Source organism: Sesamum indicum, linkage group LG11, assembly GCF_026168435.1.
Source record: "Sesamum indicum cultivar Baizhima isolate 11 linkage group LG11, ASM2616843v1, whole genome shotgun sequence".
Classification (NCBI taxonomy): Eukaryota; Viridiplantae; Streptophyta; class Magnoliopsida; order Lamiales; family Pedaliaceae; genus Sesamum; species Sesamum indicum.
The window spans coordinates 163,710-183,026 of record NC_142667.1 but is presented as its reverse complement, the minus strand read 5'-3'; the positions used below and the strand labels follow the sequence as shown (position 1 = coordinate 183,026).

At 34.8% G+C, this 19,317-nt stretch overlaps 1 protein-coding gene and 1 pseudogene across 2 annotated transcripts; one reads left to right on the top strand and one right to left on the bottom strand.

Annotated features, from left to right (window-relative positions):
- Positions 1-1,450: 1,450 nt before the first annotated feature.
- Positions 1,451-2,904, bottom strand: LOC105173059 (putative xyloglucan endotransglucosylase/hydrolase protein 27 pseudogene; annotated as a pseudogene).
- Positions 2,905-3,865: 961 nt separating this feature from the next.
- LOC105173058 (CBL-interacting serine/threonine-protein kinase 9) lies at positions 3,866-13,222 on the top strand. 2 transcript variants are annotated; one of them, XM_088875525.1, is made up of 16 exons: positions 3,866-4,265; positions 9,157-9,384; positions 9,721-9,783; positions 9,900-9,971; positions 10,110-10,217; positions 10,333-10,413; positions 10,816-10,869; positions 10,957-11,082; positions 11,170-11,259; positions 11,480-11,602; positions 11,689-11,796; positions 11,880-11,996; positions 12,169-12,225; positions 12,598-12,672; positions 12,818-12,884; positions 12,986-13,222. In XM_088875525.1, exons 1-16 carry the CDS (start codon positions 3,924-3,926, stop codon positions 13,000-13,002), a joined length of 1,728 nt encoding a protein of 575 aa, XP_088731651.1. In that variant the 5' UTR covers positions 3,866-3,923; the 3' UTR covers positions 13,003-13,222. The 2 variants fall into 2 exon arrangements, with proteins under 2 accessions (XP_088731651.1, XP_088731652.1); XM_088875526.1 differs by lacking the exon at positions 3,866-4,265 and adding an exon at positions 8,917-9,056.
- Positions 13,223-19,317: the final 6,095 nt, after the last annotated feature.

The window sequence follows — 19,317 nt, the reverse complement described above, 5'->3', positions numbered from 1 at the left end:
TTTTTGAAGACACTCCAAACGGGCCAACCATTATTGGGGGACCTCTGGTGGATTTGGTGGAGGGAGTCCCTATATGGGGGGGTTCCTGTCACAGCAACGCCTTCTCCTGAGAGAGATCCTTATACTTCTTCAAAAGATACCTACTTCTAGCGCGGGGTTGGATGGGCAGGAGCTAAGGTCGCCATCTGTTCTCGTACAGCAGATGCAACAACTTATTGGATCGCGCCTAGCAAGGCTGGGGAAAGTTCACCTAATGTGGTGTCAGAAGAGGTACTCCTTCTTGGAGGATCAGCCAATGGCTCGATTACTCTAGGAGATAGCAGTGGAGCCAGGAAAGTTGGGGCGGACCCTCCTACTGGTGTCAGGGAGGCCCCTGTAACAACCTGCAGAGGCTGATTGTTATCGGGTACCTCCGTGGTCTTCTGCTTGTTAGCGAGATTGTTGGGAGTTTCTATTATATCTCACGACTTTAACTTAAATTTCCCATAGACGACGTCAATTAATGTATATGATTTTAGCAAAGGGGCCAAAGTCCTTAGATCTTTGAGATGGATCTGGGCTACTAGAATAAGGATTCCTGAGAAGAAGGACTTGCAAAATAAAGGGTTAGCACTCCGATACTACCTGATGAGGAGTCTTTCAGATGAAGAGTCCCTACTCTCGAGGGCACCTACCTCCCTATCGGTTAGCTTTGGAGGCCTCCAAATTAGACTCTTTCTTTGGGCCAGATATGACAAAGTTGGCTTCCTTCTTTGGCTGGGCTTTGGTGCAGGGAGAGGCCCTTTAGGCTAAGCTAGATGGAGCTTCTCGATGGGCTAGGTGGGATCGTAGGAGGTCCCTTTCTTGGACTGGGCATAGTGATTCGAAGGCGCTGCCTTCTTCATGGGCTGATGGACCTTCTCTTGGGCTTGGTACTTCATTTTGGGCTAATCTCTTTTGGGCCATGCCCATTAATATAGATGTGATTGGTATATAGATATAGTTCAAATAAAGTAATTAATTACAAAATATATATACCATGTTATATTTATTATGTGATTGATTTGATTTAACCTAAATTTGTTTGGATAAAAATTTCCCAACAATAATCTGGAGTTCTTTGCATGAATTGAGTCCAATTTTTTCCCCACTTTGCATCTCTATTACATTTATATTCATTGCATCCAAATTTATTAAAGGCTTTTAAGTATAGTTAATAATTTCTTAATGATTCATATGTAAAGCATTGTTTGTTGAAGAAGAGATATTTTGACAGTTTATTAATATATAACTCTATTAACCAATTCGTTTTAGGAAAATAATATATATCCCAGACTAACAAGACTATATACATAAGATAATGAAAGTAACCTGGGATTAAAATGAAGTTACCCGAAGAGTTAAAATATTAAAGAATAAAATCTCATAAACAAAACCGACAAATCACAAATCATATACATAATCCACAATATATAATTGCTTAATCACTGTATATTTCTCCTCCGAATGTGAAATAGCAAACTCAATCAAAAGATTGAAATTACTATGAAAAATCCATTCATTTCCTCGATCCGAACGTCCAGGGATCAAACTTTTGAAGATGTTGAAATTCCAAAGAATTGAAAACACACTCAGGCAAAGGAACAGCATAACGTTTTCTATCATAACAATAGGAATAAGTCATCAGTTTCCTCCTGAAATCATGCATTTGAGCTCTTTCTCCCCGTGTGAGATCATTTGAAATTCTCAAGTACTCATTGCACTGGCCCGGATTAGATGGGCACCCATTTAACAGGAAACTCGAGTACTTAGCGACAAAAGGCCCGTAACTCAGATCCATTTTATATTGGCCTCCCCCGGTGGCCCAATTCGACCCGTTCCATATAGTCCCATACAAACTCATTTCCTTAGACGGAAAATCACCCCCCATCTCATCAACCCTTTTCACATTCCTAATGGGAACATTATCAACATAGTATGTTATTCTATTTTCAGTCCACAAAATCCCATAACGATGAAAGTCCTCAGACGGGTCAAACCATAGCTCATATCTCTCTTCTCTTCCCCTATTAGTGCTTCCATTTCCGTACAAGTTTGTCTGCAGTAACCACTTTTGGCCATGAATGTGGCCCAAGAACTCGAAATCGATTTCATCACGGTAGAAGGGATATTTGTGATTATTACAGGCGTAGAAGGTGACAACAACTCCTGCGGTGTAGTTCTCCGGCAACTTTAAGGATGTCTGGAAGTATCCATGCACATACATTAGCTTAGAGTGGAACCCAGAACTCGTTGTCGCATCCATGGAGATTTGCACAGAATTGTTGCCGTCATAAGGGACTATGTTACCTCCTCCGTACAAAGGATTGAAAGCTTGATGGAAGTGAAGTGGAAATGTAAAAAGTGTTGATGGATGATTCTGAGCAAATGATACAAGGAAAAAGATACTAGGAGCGCAAAGAAAGAGAACACCCGAAAGACAAAGAGAGCTCATTTTCTTTTATCCTTTCTTGGTTTTGATGAAATCTAATAATATTGGAGTCGGGTTGTGTGGTATTTATCAAGAGGCGAAGCGATTGCTGAAGTAGGACCTTCTGAGTTTTGAGAACGTGTTTGATAGAAAAGAAACAAAGTTGGGTTGGGGGTATACAGGCTTTCTTTCCAAGCAACCAACAGAGATGGATTTCATACGGCAAAATCTAGGATTGGTCATGGAAGAACAGATTTTGTTTCCATGATTAACAACAATAAATCAACGCCCAATTCTATTTAGAGATTTTTTGCTTTAATGTGTCTATGACGCGTAGCTTTGCGGATTCTTGTTATTTACCTTTCTGTATAAATAGGCAAAAGCATTTAAATTCACTAGATTTACTATGTAATTTGGATTGAACCACATTTCTTGATTAACGTTGAGTCGCGTTTACTTGCCTTTTTCTGCCGCTTATCTTTTTCAGATAATTTACTTTCATCATCATTATCTCATGAATTTTAATTATCTATCAATTATAAAATTAAGTAGTTATAATTTATAATTAATCACTAATAAAATAAATAACACTTCACACATTAATGACACTCCAACATAAGACCTCACATCTCAAAACTTGGCACCGCTATTATTTGATAAGATCAACATTGTTTTCGATGAAAACCCGAAACACTCGATTTGGAAAAGCTTGAAACGCTTCATATAACTAATCAAACTGTTGCCACTCATAGCAAATTATAAATTAGACATTCACTATAAACATTGCAAGGAGTTGTGTGATTTTTGCAAGAACATAGTAGAAATTGAGCTAATTAATTACTTGTTTAGGAAAATTATTGTCCCAATTAGGTACAATTGGACCAAATCAATCACAAAATAAGTGTATTATGCTTGTTAGTGATTGACCACTTTTCGTGAATTGTACACCAATCATATTATAATTAGAATTTTCCCTAGTTTAGAACACACGAATTAGTCCTAGGATACCGTAAAGCAAATGCATTGGAGCTTCACCACAAGCTTTAATCCTCTGTTTAAAATAGAAGCCACCTAAAAAGGAACTTCATTCAATCCTGTCATTGCTGCTACTAAAACACAACACCATCTACGTGTTCTCTACTTGAACAACACAGATACCAAAAGCTGGTACTTAAACAAGAAGCTATTTATCAACAACCTAGTGTTAGAAGATAAACTTGAACTAATGAATTAATAAAGTAATATAGTTGAAAGGTCAAGAATCTTGTAACTGAAGGACCAAAGGTTAGTCAAATGAAAAGTCAAGAGTCTTGTAATTGAAAGGTCAAGAGTCTTCGTAGTTGAAGGGTAAAAAAAATTAGTATATATAGGTGGTCTCCTTCTTGTTTAGGGATATAACCAAAAGGAAATATAATATTCTTTTTGCCAACAAAGTGGTACCAGAGCCATTATAGTGAAAAAGAAAAGAGGAAGAATGATGAGTGGTGGTATGTTTCCTTTCCAATTTCCCAAACTAACCAAAGAAAATTATGACAAATGGTGTATTCCAATGAAAATCTTGCTTGGATCGCAAGATGCATGGGAAATTGTAGATAAGGGTTATGAACAACCAGGAAATGAGGATGCCATAGATGCCATGACTCAAGCTCAGAGAACTTCATTCCGAAAGGATCGAGAACAAGATCAGCAAGCTTTATCGCTGATTCATATGTGCTTGGATGAAACAATGTTTGAGAAGGTTTCAAGTGCAACTATTGCCAAGCAAGCATGGCAAATTTTGCAAAATTCCTTCAAAGGAGTTGACAAGGTGGTAAAGGTATGCCTTCAAAACTTGAGATGAGAATTCGAGTCTCTCAAGATGAAAAGTTCTCAATCCATTTCAGACTATTTCACTAGAGTATTAGCTATTGTGAATCAATTACGAAGATATGGTGAAAAAATTGAGATGTTCGAGTAACTGAAAAGATCCTTCGTTCTCTTGATCCACGATTAACTGTATTGTTCTGGCTATTGAGGAATCAAAAGATTTGGACACTTTATATATCGATCAACTCATGGATTCTCTACGAGTCCAAGAAAGAATGAAATACAAAGAGCCTCAAGAATAAGTTTGTTGAAAGTTCTGCTCGTACTTATCCTTTTGTTCTCAGTATTTATTTTTTTATTAGTATTCCAGTATTTAATTTTTGTTGAACCTGTTGCCAACTAGAGTTCAAAGTGAGTTAGTTTTCTTTTTTAGCTAGAACTCTATTCTTTATATATAGTCTCAAATCTCTGTACCTAAAGAACTAGAGAGTTTAGATGAATAAAGAACAAGAGAGTTTAGATAAATAAAGTACTAGAGTTTTTAGATGAATAAAGCCTAGTTTTTTCTTCTCTAATTTATTGCCATGAATATACTCTGTTCCACACACTTCAAATTTTAACATGGTAACAAAGCAGGTTTCTCAAAAAAAAAAAAAAAAAAAAAAAGAGGAAAAAGGAGAGCTCTTTGAAACCCTAGCACGCTGCCGCTGAAATACTTCCTCACTTCCTTTGGAACCATAGCACGCCTCCACTGACATACTTGCTCGCTGCTTTGAAATCCTAGCACGCCGCCTCTGGCATACTTGTTCGTTGCATTTGAAACCCTAGAACGCCGTCGCATGAAACTGCGTTCATCGACGGAACTTCGACAAAATCGATCTATGAGCCTTTGTGGCTTTGAATGTTGGTGGAGCCTTTGTGGTTCTATGAGCCTTTGTGGCTTTGAATATTGGTAGAGCCTTTGTGGTTCTATGAGCCTTTGTGGCTTTGAATATTAGTAGAGCCTTTGTGGCTTAGAATATTGGTAGAGCTTTTGTGGTTCTATGAGCCTCTGTGGCTTAGAATATTGGTAGAGCCTTTGTAACTTAGAATATTGGTAGAGCCTTTGTGGTTTTATAAGCCTTTGTGGCTTTGAATATTGGTCGGGCCTTTGTTGTTCTATAAGCCTTTGTGGCTTTGAATATTGGTGGAGCCTTTGTGATTCAATAAGCCTTTGTGGCTTTGAATATTGATGGAGCCTTTATGGTTCTATAAGCCTTTGTGGCTTTGAGTGATTTGTGTAACCGTGAAGTGGTTGTGGCCTTTGGTCTTTGTAGGCCTTGGGTCTTTAGGCTCCCGAGCCTTCATTTTGTTCTATGTCCCCTTGTTCCCTTATTTTAAAGTTTTTGGGTCTGATCAAATTGCCGATCTCTTTACCAAGTCTATTCATGCTGCTGACTTCGGATGATTCCTTTGCAAGCTGGGCCTCGCTTCCTCGGCCCCATCTTGAGGGGGGGCTGTTGAAAGTTCTGCTCGTACTTATCCTTTTGTTCTCAGTATTTATTTTTTTTATTAGTATTCTTGTATTTAAGTTTTGTTGAGTCTGTTGCCAACTAGAGTTCAAAGTGAGTTAGTTTTCTTCTTTAGCTAAGACTCTATTCTTTATATATAGTCTCACATCTCTGTACATAAAGAACTAGAGAGTCTTAGATGAATAAAGAACAAGAGAGTTTAGATGAATAAAGCCTAGTTTTTTCTTCTCTAATTTATTGTCATGAATATACTCTGTTCCCTACACTTCAAATTTTAACAAAGTTCCTCTATCCAAGTTGTTCTTGTAAGGAAAAGAGAAAAATTGATAGCAATGAAGAATCTCAAATTGAGAAACCAAGAGGCAAAGGACGTGGTAATTACTACATTCGAGGAAGAGGAAGATCTACTAGAAACTTTAACAACTCACAGGAAACAACTCACCGGCGCCAATTAATACGTTCGATTTTAGTACGGTTCAAAGTTTTTGGATCTTTGTATTGGATTTGGGCTAATTGAGTGAAAGCTCTTGAGAAAAAAGACCTGTAAAATAAAAAGTTAGCACTCGGATGCTTAAGTTAGTCCTATAAAAATGAATTGTGACGAGAAATTATGATAAAAGTGAGAATTCCGTATATAAGAGCACGAAATTAAAGTAATAGAGTAGCACGAAAAGGAGTTTTAGAGTGTGAAAGAGGATGCTTGCCCAGGAGTACCTCCACATTTATAGAGGAGGAGTTCCCCTGTAACAGGAATCCTGCCGAGGGGAATCTGCATGGCCAGCGAGAAAGGCGGGATTCGTGGATAAGGTTCCTCCTTATCGTTCCTTAAGCAGCAGATCTTCGAATGAAGGGGGATTTCTTCTTCGTGCAGACTTCTATCTGGTGAAGAGTCCTTTTAAGCTGAAGAGTCAAACCTCTTGAGGGTTTCCTTCCTACAATCTAGCTTTGAAGGCTTCCGGACTGGGCTTCCTCTGTGAGCCATATTTGACAAAGTAGGCTCCCTTCCTTGACTGGACTTTTGTGTGGGGGCACCCTTTTGGGCTGAGCCTAGTGGGGCTTCCCTCTGGGCCGAACCAAATGGTAGGATGTCCCCTTCTGGGGTCAAGTATTGCGATTTGGGCGGGCTAATTCTCTCTTAGGCTGGCGGGTCGATATCTAGGCCTAGTACTTCTTATTGGGTATCTCTTTTGGACCATACCCATCAATATAATATTGCAAAATTAAATAAAAAAATCATTTATTTAATTTTACAAAAATAAATATTAAAATATATTAAATTAATAAAATTAATAAAATAAATATTAAAATTAAATAAAATTAGATAAAAAATATTAAAATATATTAATTAAATAATAGTTTTTGTAACTATATTTGTAATTGCTTTGTAATACAAATACATCAAATAAAATCGTTTGGCTGTTACAAAGACTGTGCCGAAAACAGTTATCGATTTCGAATGTAGCCGTTCCAAAAATCGTTACAAATGCCGTCTAAAAAGTAGTTATAAATACAGTGACAAAAACTATCCAAACAACAAGCAAATCGTATCTAAATGTGTTACAAAGGCCGTCATAGTAACAATTAAATTAAGCTATTACAAAAGCAGTTCCAAATTCATTTTTTTTGCATTGGACTATATTTCTAATGGCCCATTATCGTCATTACAAAAATCATTTTAAATTATAACGGGTTTCACTCAGGCCGTTACAAATAATTTGTAACGCGCGATTTAGCCCTAGTAGGGTTGGCCGCTACAAATTAATAAAAAAGCCATTATAATAAAATAATTTTTTTGTAGTGAGCACCCAGCAGAGCCTCCGACAGACCCCCGGGCTCGAACGAGGATGACATGGACAACGCTGAAGAGAAAGGTTTAGTTTAGATTTTTATTTTGTTTCAATTTTGTAATTGGATAATATTCTATATTAATATAATATTTTTTTCCTAATTATTCATGTTTCATAATGTTTATTGTATTCTATTATTTCATATTTATTCAAATAATTAAGTTTATAAATATAATTACTTAAAATTTTATTATTTATTAAAATTTGTTAAAATATATAAATTAGATTATTATTAAAATTTTATTATTAAATAAAATTTTATTATTAAGTTTAAAATAAGTATCAATTTTAATAATTGTAAAGAAAATGTTACAAATCTAAAAACAATCGTTCCTAAAACCATTGCTAAAAGTATTTCTAAAAACATGTTCCTAAATAGAACTGGCCGTTCCTAAAACAATTACAAGAGACTTTTTCAAAGAAAAAATAAATCGTGCCTAATACTATTTAAAAAATTGACCACTATACAATTCCAATGACAATTTCTATATATATCACCAATACAAATAAATACAATTCCAAAATTAAGGCATGAGGATTACAAAGACCGTTTAAAAAATAACTCGAATTAAATTACATAACCCTTCCAAATGTTATCCAATATGTTCCAATAAAAAAAAAAAATTCATATTCAAATACACTATTAGGAACAATCACAATCAACTTGTTAAATAATCATTCCTAAATAATATGAATACCTTCTATAGCAACGGATCGTAAACCGTTCCAAACTCCGGTTCAGAACAATTTCTTTAACTAAACCACCCGAAATCCCGTATTTCTTTGTAGCGTGATCAGCTATATATTCATGTCTGTACATTAATTATTAACTATGTATACTATACATTGGTGATCATAAATATTAACTTTGATAATCTTTAAATGTTTTCTCTTATTTTGGGGAAAGTTTAATCTCAACCGGTCTACTGAATTAATCAAAAGGATAATCAATGATAATAATAAATTCAAATGTTATAAGTATGTTAGGCTGTTAGCTACATTTCATTCAAAAAGACAACAGCAGTATGATAGTAACTATATGTGTGTATATCCATACATATTTATCAAACCTTCTCCATTTTTCAAATTAAATATATACTAAATCATTAAGATATTCTCAAATCTTCAGCATTGGCTCCTCTTCTTGTTTTCCTGCTAAATAAATAATTATCACAAAGTTGATTGCTTTGGTGCATGGGTTGAGGTGAGAGTACTATATATTATATTTAGAGCCAAATTTGGAGGGCAGATTTGAAGACGTTAGCCCCTCAACTCACTCCTCCTTTCTTTCCCATTCATTCAATAAAAACTTAGGTTCCCGCACAACTGACTAACTCAATACTTACAAAAAAACACATTGTTATTACGTAAGAGGATTACATTTCCTGCTGGCTGGATCCATCTTCCATCAAACATACATCTCGATCACCTTCCTCCGCTCAAGTACGTATGGATGGGCAGGCACGCTGAGGGATGATGTGTTCTGTTTTTCAACATTAATCCTTAATTTGGGATTCATCACTTTCATTTGATCTGCATGCAGAAAAAAGCATCAGAGCAGTTACTGATACATCATCGGAGGAGAGGAGAAATGAGCAGCCCGTCTATGCCAGGAACTTGGACTCGCGTCGGGAAGTACGAGTTGGGCAGGACCCTTGGAGAAGGCAGCTTTGCCAAAGTCAAATTCGCTAAAAATGCCACCACTGGTGATTGCGTTGCCATTAAAGTCATTGACCGCGACAGAGTCCTGCATCACAGGATGGTTGAACAGGTATCTCTCTCATACAATTCCATTTTCTTAACAATACCTGTTTACATACACGTGCTCTTCTATCTCAATTGATAATTAGACAATTCATCTAATTTCTTGAATTATTTCCGTTACTCATTAATTGTTCCTCAATATAATGAATGATTGTAAGTATTCTATCTTTTTAAGATAAAGATTGTTTACTCTCGTCTGTGTGTAGGTTTTGTTGCCATCAAGACTCTATTTAAATTAACGGTTTATGGATCCACTGAATGAAGAATTGATTCTTGAGAAAACAATGAATTGATTACCTATTGGCAGTTTTATTAAGACTTGATATTTCTGTGTCTTCGGCAGATCAAAAGAGAAATTTCGACAATGAAGATGATCAAACATCCCAATGTCTTAAATTTATATGAGGTACTCTGCCACTCTTTCCTCTGTCTTTTGTGCTTTAAAGAATTTTCAGGAATTTAAGTATAAGTAGTTTCCAAGTTTAGGTGAAAAGCGTTGAGATTCTTGCATGCTGTTAATAGGTTATGGCAAGCAGAACAAAGATCTACATTGTTCTTGAGTATGTTGAGGGAGGTGAACTCTTTGACAAAATAGTAAGTTCCTAACTGTTTTAAGTTTTTAGCCAATATGCCCTGACTTGTGCTTTTATAGCTGCATGCTTTTGTTATGGATAAATGTTGTCACTGTGAATTCTTGTAAATGATGAAAAGGTCTTTTCCCTTTATATATAGGCCAAATATGGAAAATTCAAAGAAGATGTCGCTAGGAGTTATTTTCAACAGCTCATCAATGCTGTGGATTACTGCCACAGTAGAGGCGTATACCACAGAGATCTGAAGGTTGGACAGAAGTTGTTCTCAATATGATAAATTTATGCTTATCTCCAATCTAAAATATTTGTTTTCGTGCCTATGTAGTATGTTGAACTATCTCATTCTCTAAACTAATTTGCAGCCAGAGAATCTGTTGCTTGACTCATATGGTGTTCTCAAAGTTTCAGACTTTGGATTGAGTGCATTTTCTCAACAAGTTCGGGTAGGTGGTATATTTGTTTTCTGATATCACCAACATTTATGGGCACCAGACTTTTAACCCTTTTTGAAGATTTAACCAGGCTGCTAAATATATCCTTTGGCTTGTTTTACAGTTTGATTTATTGATTAGCTATTGCTGTTTACATATATTTGCCAAGTAAAGACTTTAGGCTTTGAGTATACCTTTTCCTTTTGACTGAATTCTTCAAACCAGTTACAAAAATCATTTCGATTTATGCAAACCAGTATCTGGCTTTGTTGAAGAAAGCTCGTAGGAATTCATATTATTTTGACATGTACATGCTATCATGGAAAGCACCTATATATATGAGCTTATTCACTCTCTTGCGCTGCAACAAGTGAACAAGGAATGCATTATGATGATTAATTCTTCTTATTGTAGGGAGATGGGTTGCTTCACACGGCCTGTGGCACACCAAATTATGTAGCACCTGAGGTACCACTTATTGGTCTGTGGAATAAGTCACAGAGCTCAAGTTATTCTCTTTCACTTTCTAGCATTTGAGACTTGATTTCCCATCAGGTGCTCACTGATAAAGGCTATGACGGTACATCATCAGATGTATGGTCCTGTGGGGTTATCCTGTTTGTTCTGATGGCTGGATACTTGCCTTTTGATGAGCCCAACCTCGTGGCTTTATATAGGAGAGTTAGTATCAAGACAATTAACCTTTGGCTTTGCTGTTCTGAGTTTAGTTTGGGGATGTTTAAATTTGTGCACAAACTATTTTTCCAGATTCAGAAGGCCGAGTTCTCATTTCCATCATGGTTTTCATCCGGTGCAAAAAGACTGATCAAGCGTATTCTAGATCCAAATCCACTAACTGTGAGATCCAAAGCATTACTTGTTTTTCTTCTCATTAATTTACTGGTCATTTCCCATTCCCACATGATCTTCCACTTCTTCTTTCTGGTAAAGATTCTGTTGTTTCGGCTAGTTCTTGGTTTCTACTTTCGTATCTTGTCTATCTTTTTTATGCATTCCAGTAGAAAAGTTTGGAGAGATATATAGAGTTGTGCAGATATGATTATGTTATATCTTGCAGCGAATCACTATTTCTGAAATTCTAGAAAATGAATGGTTCAAGAAAAATTACAAGCCACCCCATTTTAAGGCTGAAGAGGATGTAAGTCTTGACGATGTTGATGCCGCCTTCAATGATTCTGAGGTACAGTTACTTCATTGTACATATATATAGTTCTGGTTTTCTTTCTCTATCCATATTATATATGCGAAGGACATTTTGTTTGGCAGGAACATCTTGTGACGGAAAGGAAAGAGAAACCAGTATCAATGAACGCCTTTGAGCTTATTTCTAGATCTCAGGGTTTCAATCTTGAAAATCTGTTCGCTAAGGAGATGGTGTGTACGTAGTTAAGTTAGAATCATGTGATTTAAGCTGATTGGTATTGTGTTCTGGTCTTGGATTGAAAAAATCAATGCAGGGCCTAGTGAAAAGAGAAACTCGCTTTACATCCAAGTGTCCTGCGAATGAGATAATGTCGAAAATTGAAGAAGCTGCAAAACCTTTAGGTTTTAATGTTCACAAAAAGAACTATAAGGTATATATTAAAAGGAAGTTGTTGGACATTCCATGCTTAATTGGTAACTTCTCTGACCTGATTTCTACATGATATTAAAGGATAAATTAAAGAATGTAAAAAGCTGACTGCGAGTGCTGTTTATTAGAACTTGTTTACTCATGACATATATATTCTTAAATCAATATTGCAGATGAAATTACAGGGTGACAAGACAGGAAGAAAAGGCCATCTTGCTGTAGCTACAGAGGTATATTAGGCAATAATAATGGGCTGAAATTTCTTCTAGCTATATAGTTTGCATTTTAGTCACATAATAATAAAGTTGAGGTGGAGGATCAAAGTCACTAGAAACGCTTGTAATGGCTGCTATTGGAATTGAGTGCAATCAAAATTAGCCTGTTGTTGCTGCAAAATGAGAACGTGGATACAGTGAGAGCACCAGTACCCACCCAACTGAAAATTAATGAAGGAAGAGGATCCCTGTTAGCTTACATACTGATTTAAGAATTCATGCATGCTTTTGTGCCTACACAATTTATTCCTGTTAATACCTTTGATGGTGTTGCCTAATTTGCTAATCTATATTTTTGGATAATGGTATTTCCGCCGACTTCATCAGGTTTTCGAAGTGGCTCCTTCGTTGCACATGGTGGAGCTACGTAAAACTGGTGGCGACACACTCGAGTTTCACAAGGCATGCATGCATGCCCTTCTCCCTCTCTCTCTCTCTCTCTCTCTCTCTCTATATATATATATATATATAAGAAAAATCCTTGTTGTTAGCTGATTTATTATTAACTTGCGTCTGTTGTTATGATTTGAAATTACACGGCGTGCAGTTCTATAAAACCTTCTCATCAGGGTTAAAAGATATTGTGTGGACAAATGAACCAAATGCAAAGCAAGGTGATCAACTCCCCCATCTGTATGTACGTAATAGGGCATGTGGTTATGCTTATTCTTAATTTGCTGACATTTTTCTTTCCTTTCTTGCTTGTTTTTGGCAGATGTGGTCAACAAGTGATAATCATGTTTGGAGTTGAATGATTTCCATGACTGACCCGCGGTTGAGTTGAACGGTAATGAATCATTTACTAGTGGCTCATCTATGGATCGTATGGGATAGGAGATAATCAGATTAGTTTGCAAGATGAGTCTCTGTCTGTCTATATGGGATTCAGATATTGTAAAACAAATTTCTGGAGCTACCTCTGACCTATATATGTATTATAGTATTTTCTGTTTCTTGTTTTGCTTAAATATTATTACAGTACTATTGCAAATTAAATTTGTAATATATATTCGATATCTCCTAAAGGAATGCTAATTAATTGCTAATAAAGAATTATTAAAGTGGAGGTTTAATTCTTAAACGACTTCTTCTTCGGACAGCTATATATATATTTTCTTGGACAAGCTTGTAAATCTTTGTTTATATATATGCTTGATTGATTATCTATATATGGTATGGATCCATCAAAATGTGCAATAAGTTCCAGGCTTCCAGTTGTATTTCCGCATATTAGTGGATTCATGGTCTTTTCACTTAATAATTCACATTATTGACATCTATTTAATCCATTGTTACTTCTTCAAAACTTATTGTTCTATTCTAAAACCAGAGCAAATATATCTACCCTCCTCCAAATCTATTTCTTCACGATATTGTTAAAAGATCATAATCATCATACATATCTATATTGATAAGACATAATTTAATGATCCTATGCATATCTATTTTAAGTATTTTTGAAAGAATTTGTTCGCATATATTTTTGAATTATCCATCTTTTGAATGTAGGAATTGTTATAATAAACTTTGATGAAAATAGAGGTAAAATGGTGCAATTAGTCTCAAAAAGTGATCAAGAGAAGGGAGGACAAAAACATACTCGAACACTAAAAAATAGACAAAAACGCCCTATTGATTGCTCGAGTATGTCTACACAAAATGGGAAATTCGGAAAGATTTGTTACCATGATTTATTTTCTTTTCCAGACCACAAGTTGGAAGGCCAGAGAGGACGTTTTTGGTTCTATAAAAGGAGTGTGAAGGCTGAAGATCAAGCATCTATTTTCATTTTTTATTACTCTCTTAGTTTAGGTCATCTCTCCTCTTTTTCCTTTCTTCTTAGTTTATGTTTTCCTATAGGATTTTAGGTAGAACTTCTACACACATGTTGTGTAGCTTGTTCTCTTTCAGATTCCAGGAAAATGTTAAACCTAATTGTTACTGTTTATGGAATGATTATTATTGATAGATCTCACAATTTGATTCGATATTAATTGTTCTAATGCTATTCATGAGTTCAGTAATCCGTAATTATCATGAATGAGTGGTATGAGTAGCAAGCAAACTAATTGTGTATTTCGCATGATTTATATGTAGGGACAAGAAAACTATTAGATAATTGTAACTATCTCAATTGTTTCGTTCAGGTTCAACTGTTTTCACTGATACAATTGCTATTATTGAATTGAAATGGAACGCTATCAGGCCCAGTCGTGAGACAATAAATTTTGATTTTGATGCTTGAGTCAAGTCAATTACAATAGAAAAATAGAAATTTATTAAGGCTATCCTAATAGACATAACAATTGGATGATACAATCGCTTGGGTCAGAATTCTTTTCTATTGATTTCTTCTTCATAATTTATCTCTACTTTCTGTTTAATTTATAGTAACTTTTAATTCAAAACCCCCGCAATTTGATTACTGCAACTGGACTAAGAAATTAACTCGTGGTTCCTAGGAATTCGAACTAGTTCTATTACTGCTACAATTTTAGAATCAATAATTAATTTTAACGGCTTCAGAAACCAACAAAAAATTTGACGCTGCTGCTGGAAAGCTACTTTAGTTTCTTAGTCTCGATGTTGTGTTTTTTCATCCATTACTAACCTTTTTGTTTTGCGAGGAACATTCGTGCAGTACTTGATACAGTGTAACTGTTGGTGGTGAATTGTTTTGAGAAAATTGAAGAAAGGATGGCAACAAGAGAATGGATTTCCACCATCATCGAGAATGAAACATGATAGGATCACTTTTTGTGCTTATTTCATGTAATATTTTGACCTCTTTTGTGACCAAAATGCTCCTAATTAAATATTATTTTGCAGTATTAGTCTATTAAGAGAAAATGGAATAAAAAATGAAGAGAAGAATCAAAATAGAAATTTGGACAAGACTCAAACTCGATTTCTAGCAAGAAGTTGGAGCTGCTTGGACTACCCTTTTGATGAATGAGGAGTTTAATTAGGATAATAATTTTATTTTCATTAGTCTTTTAGTTCAATTACGAATCTACCTTTTTAATCGTAGTAGAATAAGGTATTTAGTTAGTATATATATGTGATGTAATTCACTTTAAAAGATACTTTTTAATTCTTGGGAATTTCAGACCTTGAATTCTTGTCTCTCTATTTGTCAGCATTTTAATGATATTTTCTTACTTTGCTTTTCATGTATTCTTTCATGAGTATATCTAGCTAGTTCTGTCATTCCGGTTGAAGACTTGGTGAATATTTAAATCCAACAAGTTGGAAAATTTAATTTATGCTTTCTACTTTCATTCATATTAGTATTTGTGTTGTTCTCTGTGCTTTTATTACAAATAATATTATTTATGAATGATAGGTACCGTTATTCATTGTCAAAAATATTTGCCTAGCCAATTGAACTTGCAAATTAGTAATTGTTTGTTTAGCTCAATAACTAGTGGTAACATAGCATAATTGATTATGTAGAAGTATTCGATTATGTTGTGGGTAATGCACAATCTAACTTAAGTAAATCCTTGTAGGAATTTATTGGTTAGAATTGGGTCTTTCTAGTTTCTAATGTTGTCGGTAAATTAAATTTTGAGAACGTTCCCAAGGTTGTTTACTAATTATGGATTTAACCAACGGACGTTTCTTGACTATCCACAAGGTAAGAAAATGTGAGGTCGTTAAGTCGTACTAATGGAATAACCAATTTATCTATGATGAATGATTGTTATCTTTGCATCTATGATCGACCGTGGAATTAAGCATGATACTGTCTTTTATTGGAATACTCTTCTCTTATATTTACCTTTTCTAATTTTATTAGCTTCTTAATTTAATTTAGTTTTTATTTTTATTCTTCTTCACAATCAAAATCCCCCCAATTATTTTTATTTTTGAAGGAATTAATTTAAAATCAATCCCTGTGGATTCGATCCTACTCACACTTCTACAAAAGTGTTTGTAAAAATTATTTTTAGTGGATTCGACATCCATCAATAAACAATATGGATTTCCATCATGTTGAGGAGTAAATGTAGTAAGAGGATGTCCATCATGTGATTCCTACTCTTAGTGCTGTAATCTAGGATGGCAAAGTCATTTCAACTATTGGGATCAAGAGGAGCAACTGAGTCACCAACCACCTCCATCTCCTACGCTAGCTGCACCACAAACACTAAATTCAGGTATGAGTTTAGAGGATATTGTTAAATCACTTGCTCTCACTACTCTTCAATTTCAACAGGATACAAATGTGGTGTTGCAAGAAACAAGGACCGAGTTGCAAGAGACAATGGCAAGTTTACAACTCTTTGTAAACCAAATATCTAGCTATGCAAACAAAATAGCAATTCAAGCATCCCGAAAGCTATCGCCACATATTGAAGTAGATCCAAGTGAGAACGTGACTGCGATGACATCCTAGAGTGAGAAGGAGCTACACACGATAACGCTGATGAAAACCAAGGAAAATGAGAAGACTCTCGAAAATACCGAAGCACAAAATAAAAAGGTAGAGTCTGATCTCATTTCACCTTATTTGTCTAACACTTGTGTTATTCCCTTCCCTTACAGGATGCCCAAATCAAAGGATGATAAGAAGAAAAAATTGAATACCTTAGTGTTGTATATATATTGATTTTTGGAACGGGCATTGAAACGGTCACTTTTAAAAGAAACGTTCCTATGCCCGTTCCTAGTGAGTAAAATGACGTCATTTTTTTTACGAACATTGCTTAAAAAAACTGTCTTATTTAGTAAACGTGCCAAACACCCATTGCAAATAGAACAAAACGATGTCGTTTCAGTATATAATTATGTAAACTGTTCCTAATTGTGTCTCAAAATTAATTTCCCAAAAAATTCAGAAAAATAAAAATCATAGGAAAAATCATTCCAGACATATTAATGATTAGAAAAAAATATACCAACAAGTAATTAAGGCAATTGAAAACATATAATGTTACAGATAAAATTTGGCAACAGTTCAAAAGATCAAGTACATTTGTAGATGTATATTGGACCTCATAATCAAATCGTTCAAATTTTAATTGGACCTTTGGATATTATTAAATTGACAAAATACTACATTCGATGATGTTTCAAATATTTTTATTATATAGATCATGACGATGTTAAAAACGATGCAATTGTCCACAGGACGTTTGATTTTAGATCGGACTGCTAGAAATGTTCACATATGGTAAGTATTGTTATTTAAATTTAGCATTAATTAGGATCTCGGACGTAGAGATATTGTAATCGAGAACAAAATGATCAAGTTGTGGACATTCTTAGGCACGAATTCAGAAACTCATTTAGGAATGGGCAGAAAAAATATTTTAGGAACAGATTTATCGACAAAGTTATGAACGGGTTTGGAAACATTCAACATTAGAAACGGTGAAAAAATAACAAACGGTTCCTAATCTAAAATTTCCCCAAATTTTTCTTTTGGTGCGTAATTGAATTTGTTGGAACAGACTTTGGAACGGTCAAATTTAGCCGCCCATTCTTAAGTTTCGAATTTCCTTCTCTTTTTTAGAATATCAACAAGATATAGGAACAGTTGTTGGAGTGGTCTAGTAGTTTTTATGTGACGCCCCAAAAATTATAATATATAATTAGGAGATTAATTGGTAAATTTTTATGAAACTTAGTTAATTGGTAAATAAATTATGGGCCATAATTGGAATATAATAACACTTGAATGATTTAAATTGGAGTTCGTTATAATATTTTGGGACAATTTATATTAATTAAGAAAATTAGGAAGGACGTAAATAGTATCTTGAGAAAAGTTTAATTAAATAAATAAAGTAATAATAATATTATATATACAAAAATAATATGTATATATATAAAATAATAAGTAATATAATATATATATATATATATTAGTAAGTTATATATGTGAATAACATATGTACATATACATATATATATGAAAGGAAAAAGAAAAGGAGGAGCAAAGGAATTTGGGGGTGGGCCACCACCCACCGCCTCACCCCCTACACACCTATATATATAAGTGAGTTCAATTACACACAATTCAATATATGTCAAATTTGTGCAATTTCCAGGTCGGTTCGACAGTCGCCGCGGGAGGATATGAGGGTAGAGTGAAAAGACCAAATCACTACCTATTGAATAAATAAAGGCATTGTAAGGTCGTGGTAAGTAAATAATTAGTATTATCTATATATGTCCCCTTTATTTGTGATTTTACTGTTATATGAATTTCTGGCTCATGCTGATATTGATTTATCTGAAAATATATGAGTGGTGAATGATTTAATTTGATTGACAATACTGTGTATGTAGAATGAGAACATACGTTGAAATATTATGTTTGTTGTTTGATGTGTTGTGGATGTCTGAAAATAAGAATATGTTGATATATTGTCTTACGTTACTAGTTGCTTACAAGAATGGTGATATGTAGAAATGAGGGAGTGGTGAAAATTGAATATAATTGTGGTGTGAATACCCCTTGATGTGATAAAAAGCCTATAAGGCGAAAATATGATATGAAAGAGCTATGTGCGGTATAAAAGAGCTATGTGCGAAATGAAAATGCTATATGCGAAATGAGATTGATGAGCCGGCTGTCAAAGGGGTTCACTTGAATTTATATAACGGTGAGATTGAGTTGGCGGGAAAACACAATATCACCTTCTGATAAGCAAACTAGGAAAAATGGAGTTTGGTTGGTTGTCTTATTATGAGATAGTCATGTGGTGTAATAAAGCTGATTATGTTGGAATTAAATTGATTATACTCCATGCGTGTTGCCTATTCATCTTGTTTGGGCTGTGTTTGATAAGCATATATAGATAGGGCTGGTTATTTACTTACCGAGTAGTAGGCTCATCCCTCTGCTGACGTTTTATTTCAGGAGTAGACTTTGAGGTGTCTGACTGTTGAAGAATAGGTCTACGCGCTATACTCGAACAGGTCGGGCCAGTATGCAGTTTTCTCCTGTCAGTCAGTTAGAGTACAAATCACATTTTGTTTGTACAGAGAGTATATAAGTGTACGGATTACTTATGATGAATCACCTTGTGATGT

Bases quoted from the DNA above. Each gene is read 5' to 3' on its own strand.
- LOC105173058 (XM_088875525.1), top strand. From the start codon at position 3,924: ATGATGAGTGGTGGTATGTTTCCTTTCCAATTTCCCAAACTAACCAAA. The intron at 9,385-9,720 runs GTATCTCTCTCA...TGTCTTCGGCAG, and splicing joins ATCACAGGATGGTTGAACAG to ATCAAAAGAGAAATTTCGAC. The intron at 11,083-11,169 runs GTTAGTATCAAG...CTATTTTTCCAG, and splicing joins TCGTGGCTTTATATAGGAGA to ATTCAGAAGGCCGAGTTCTC.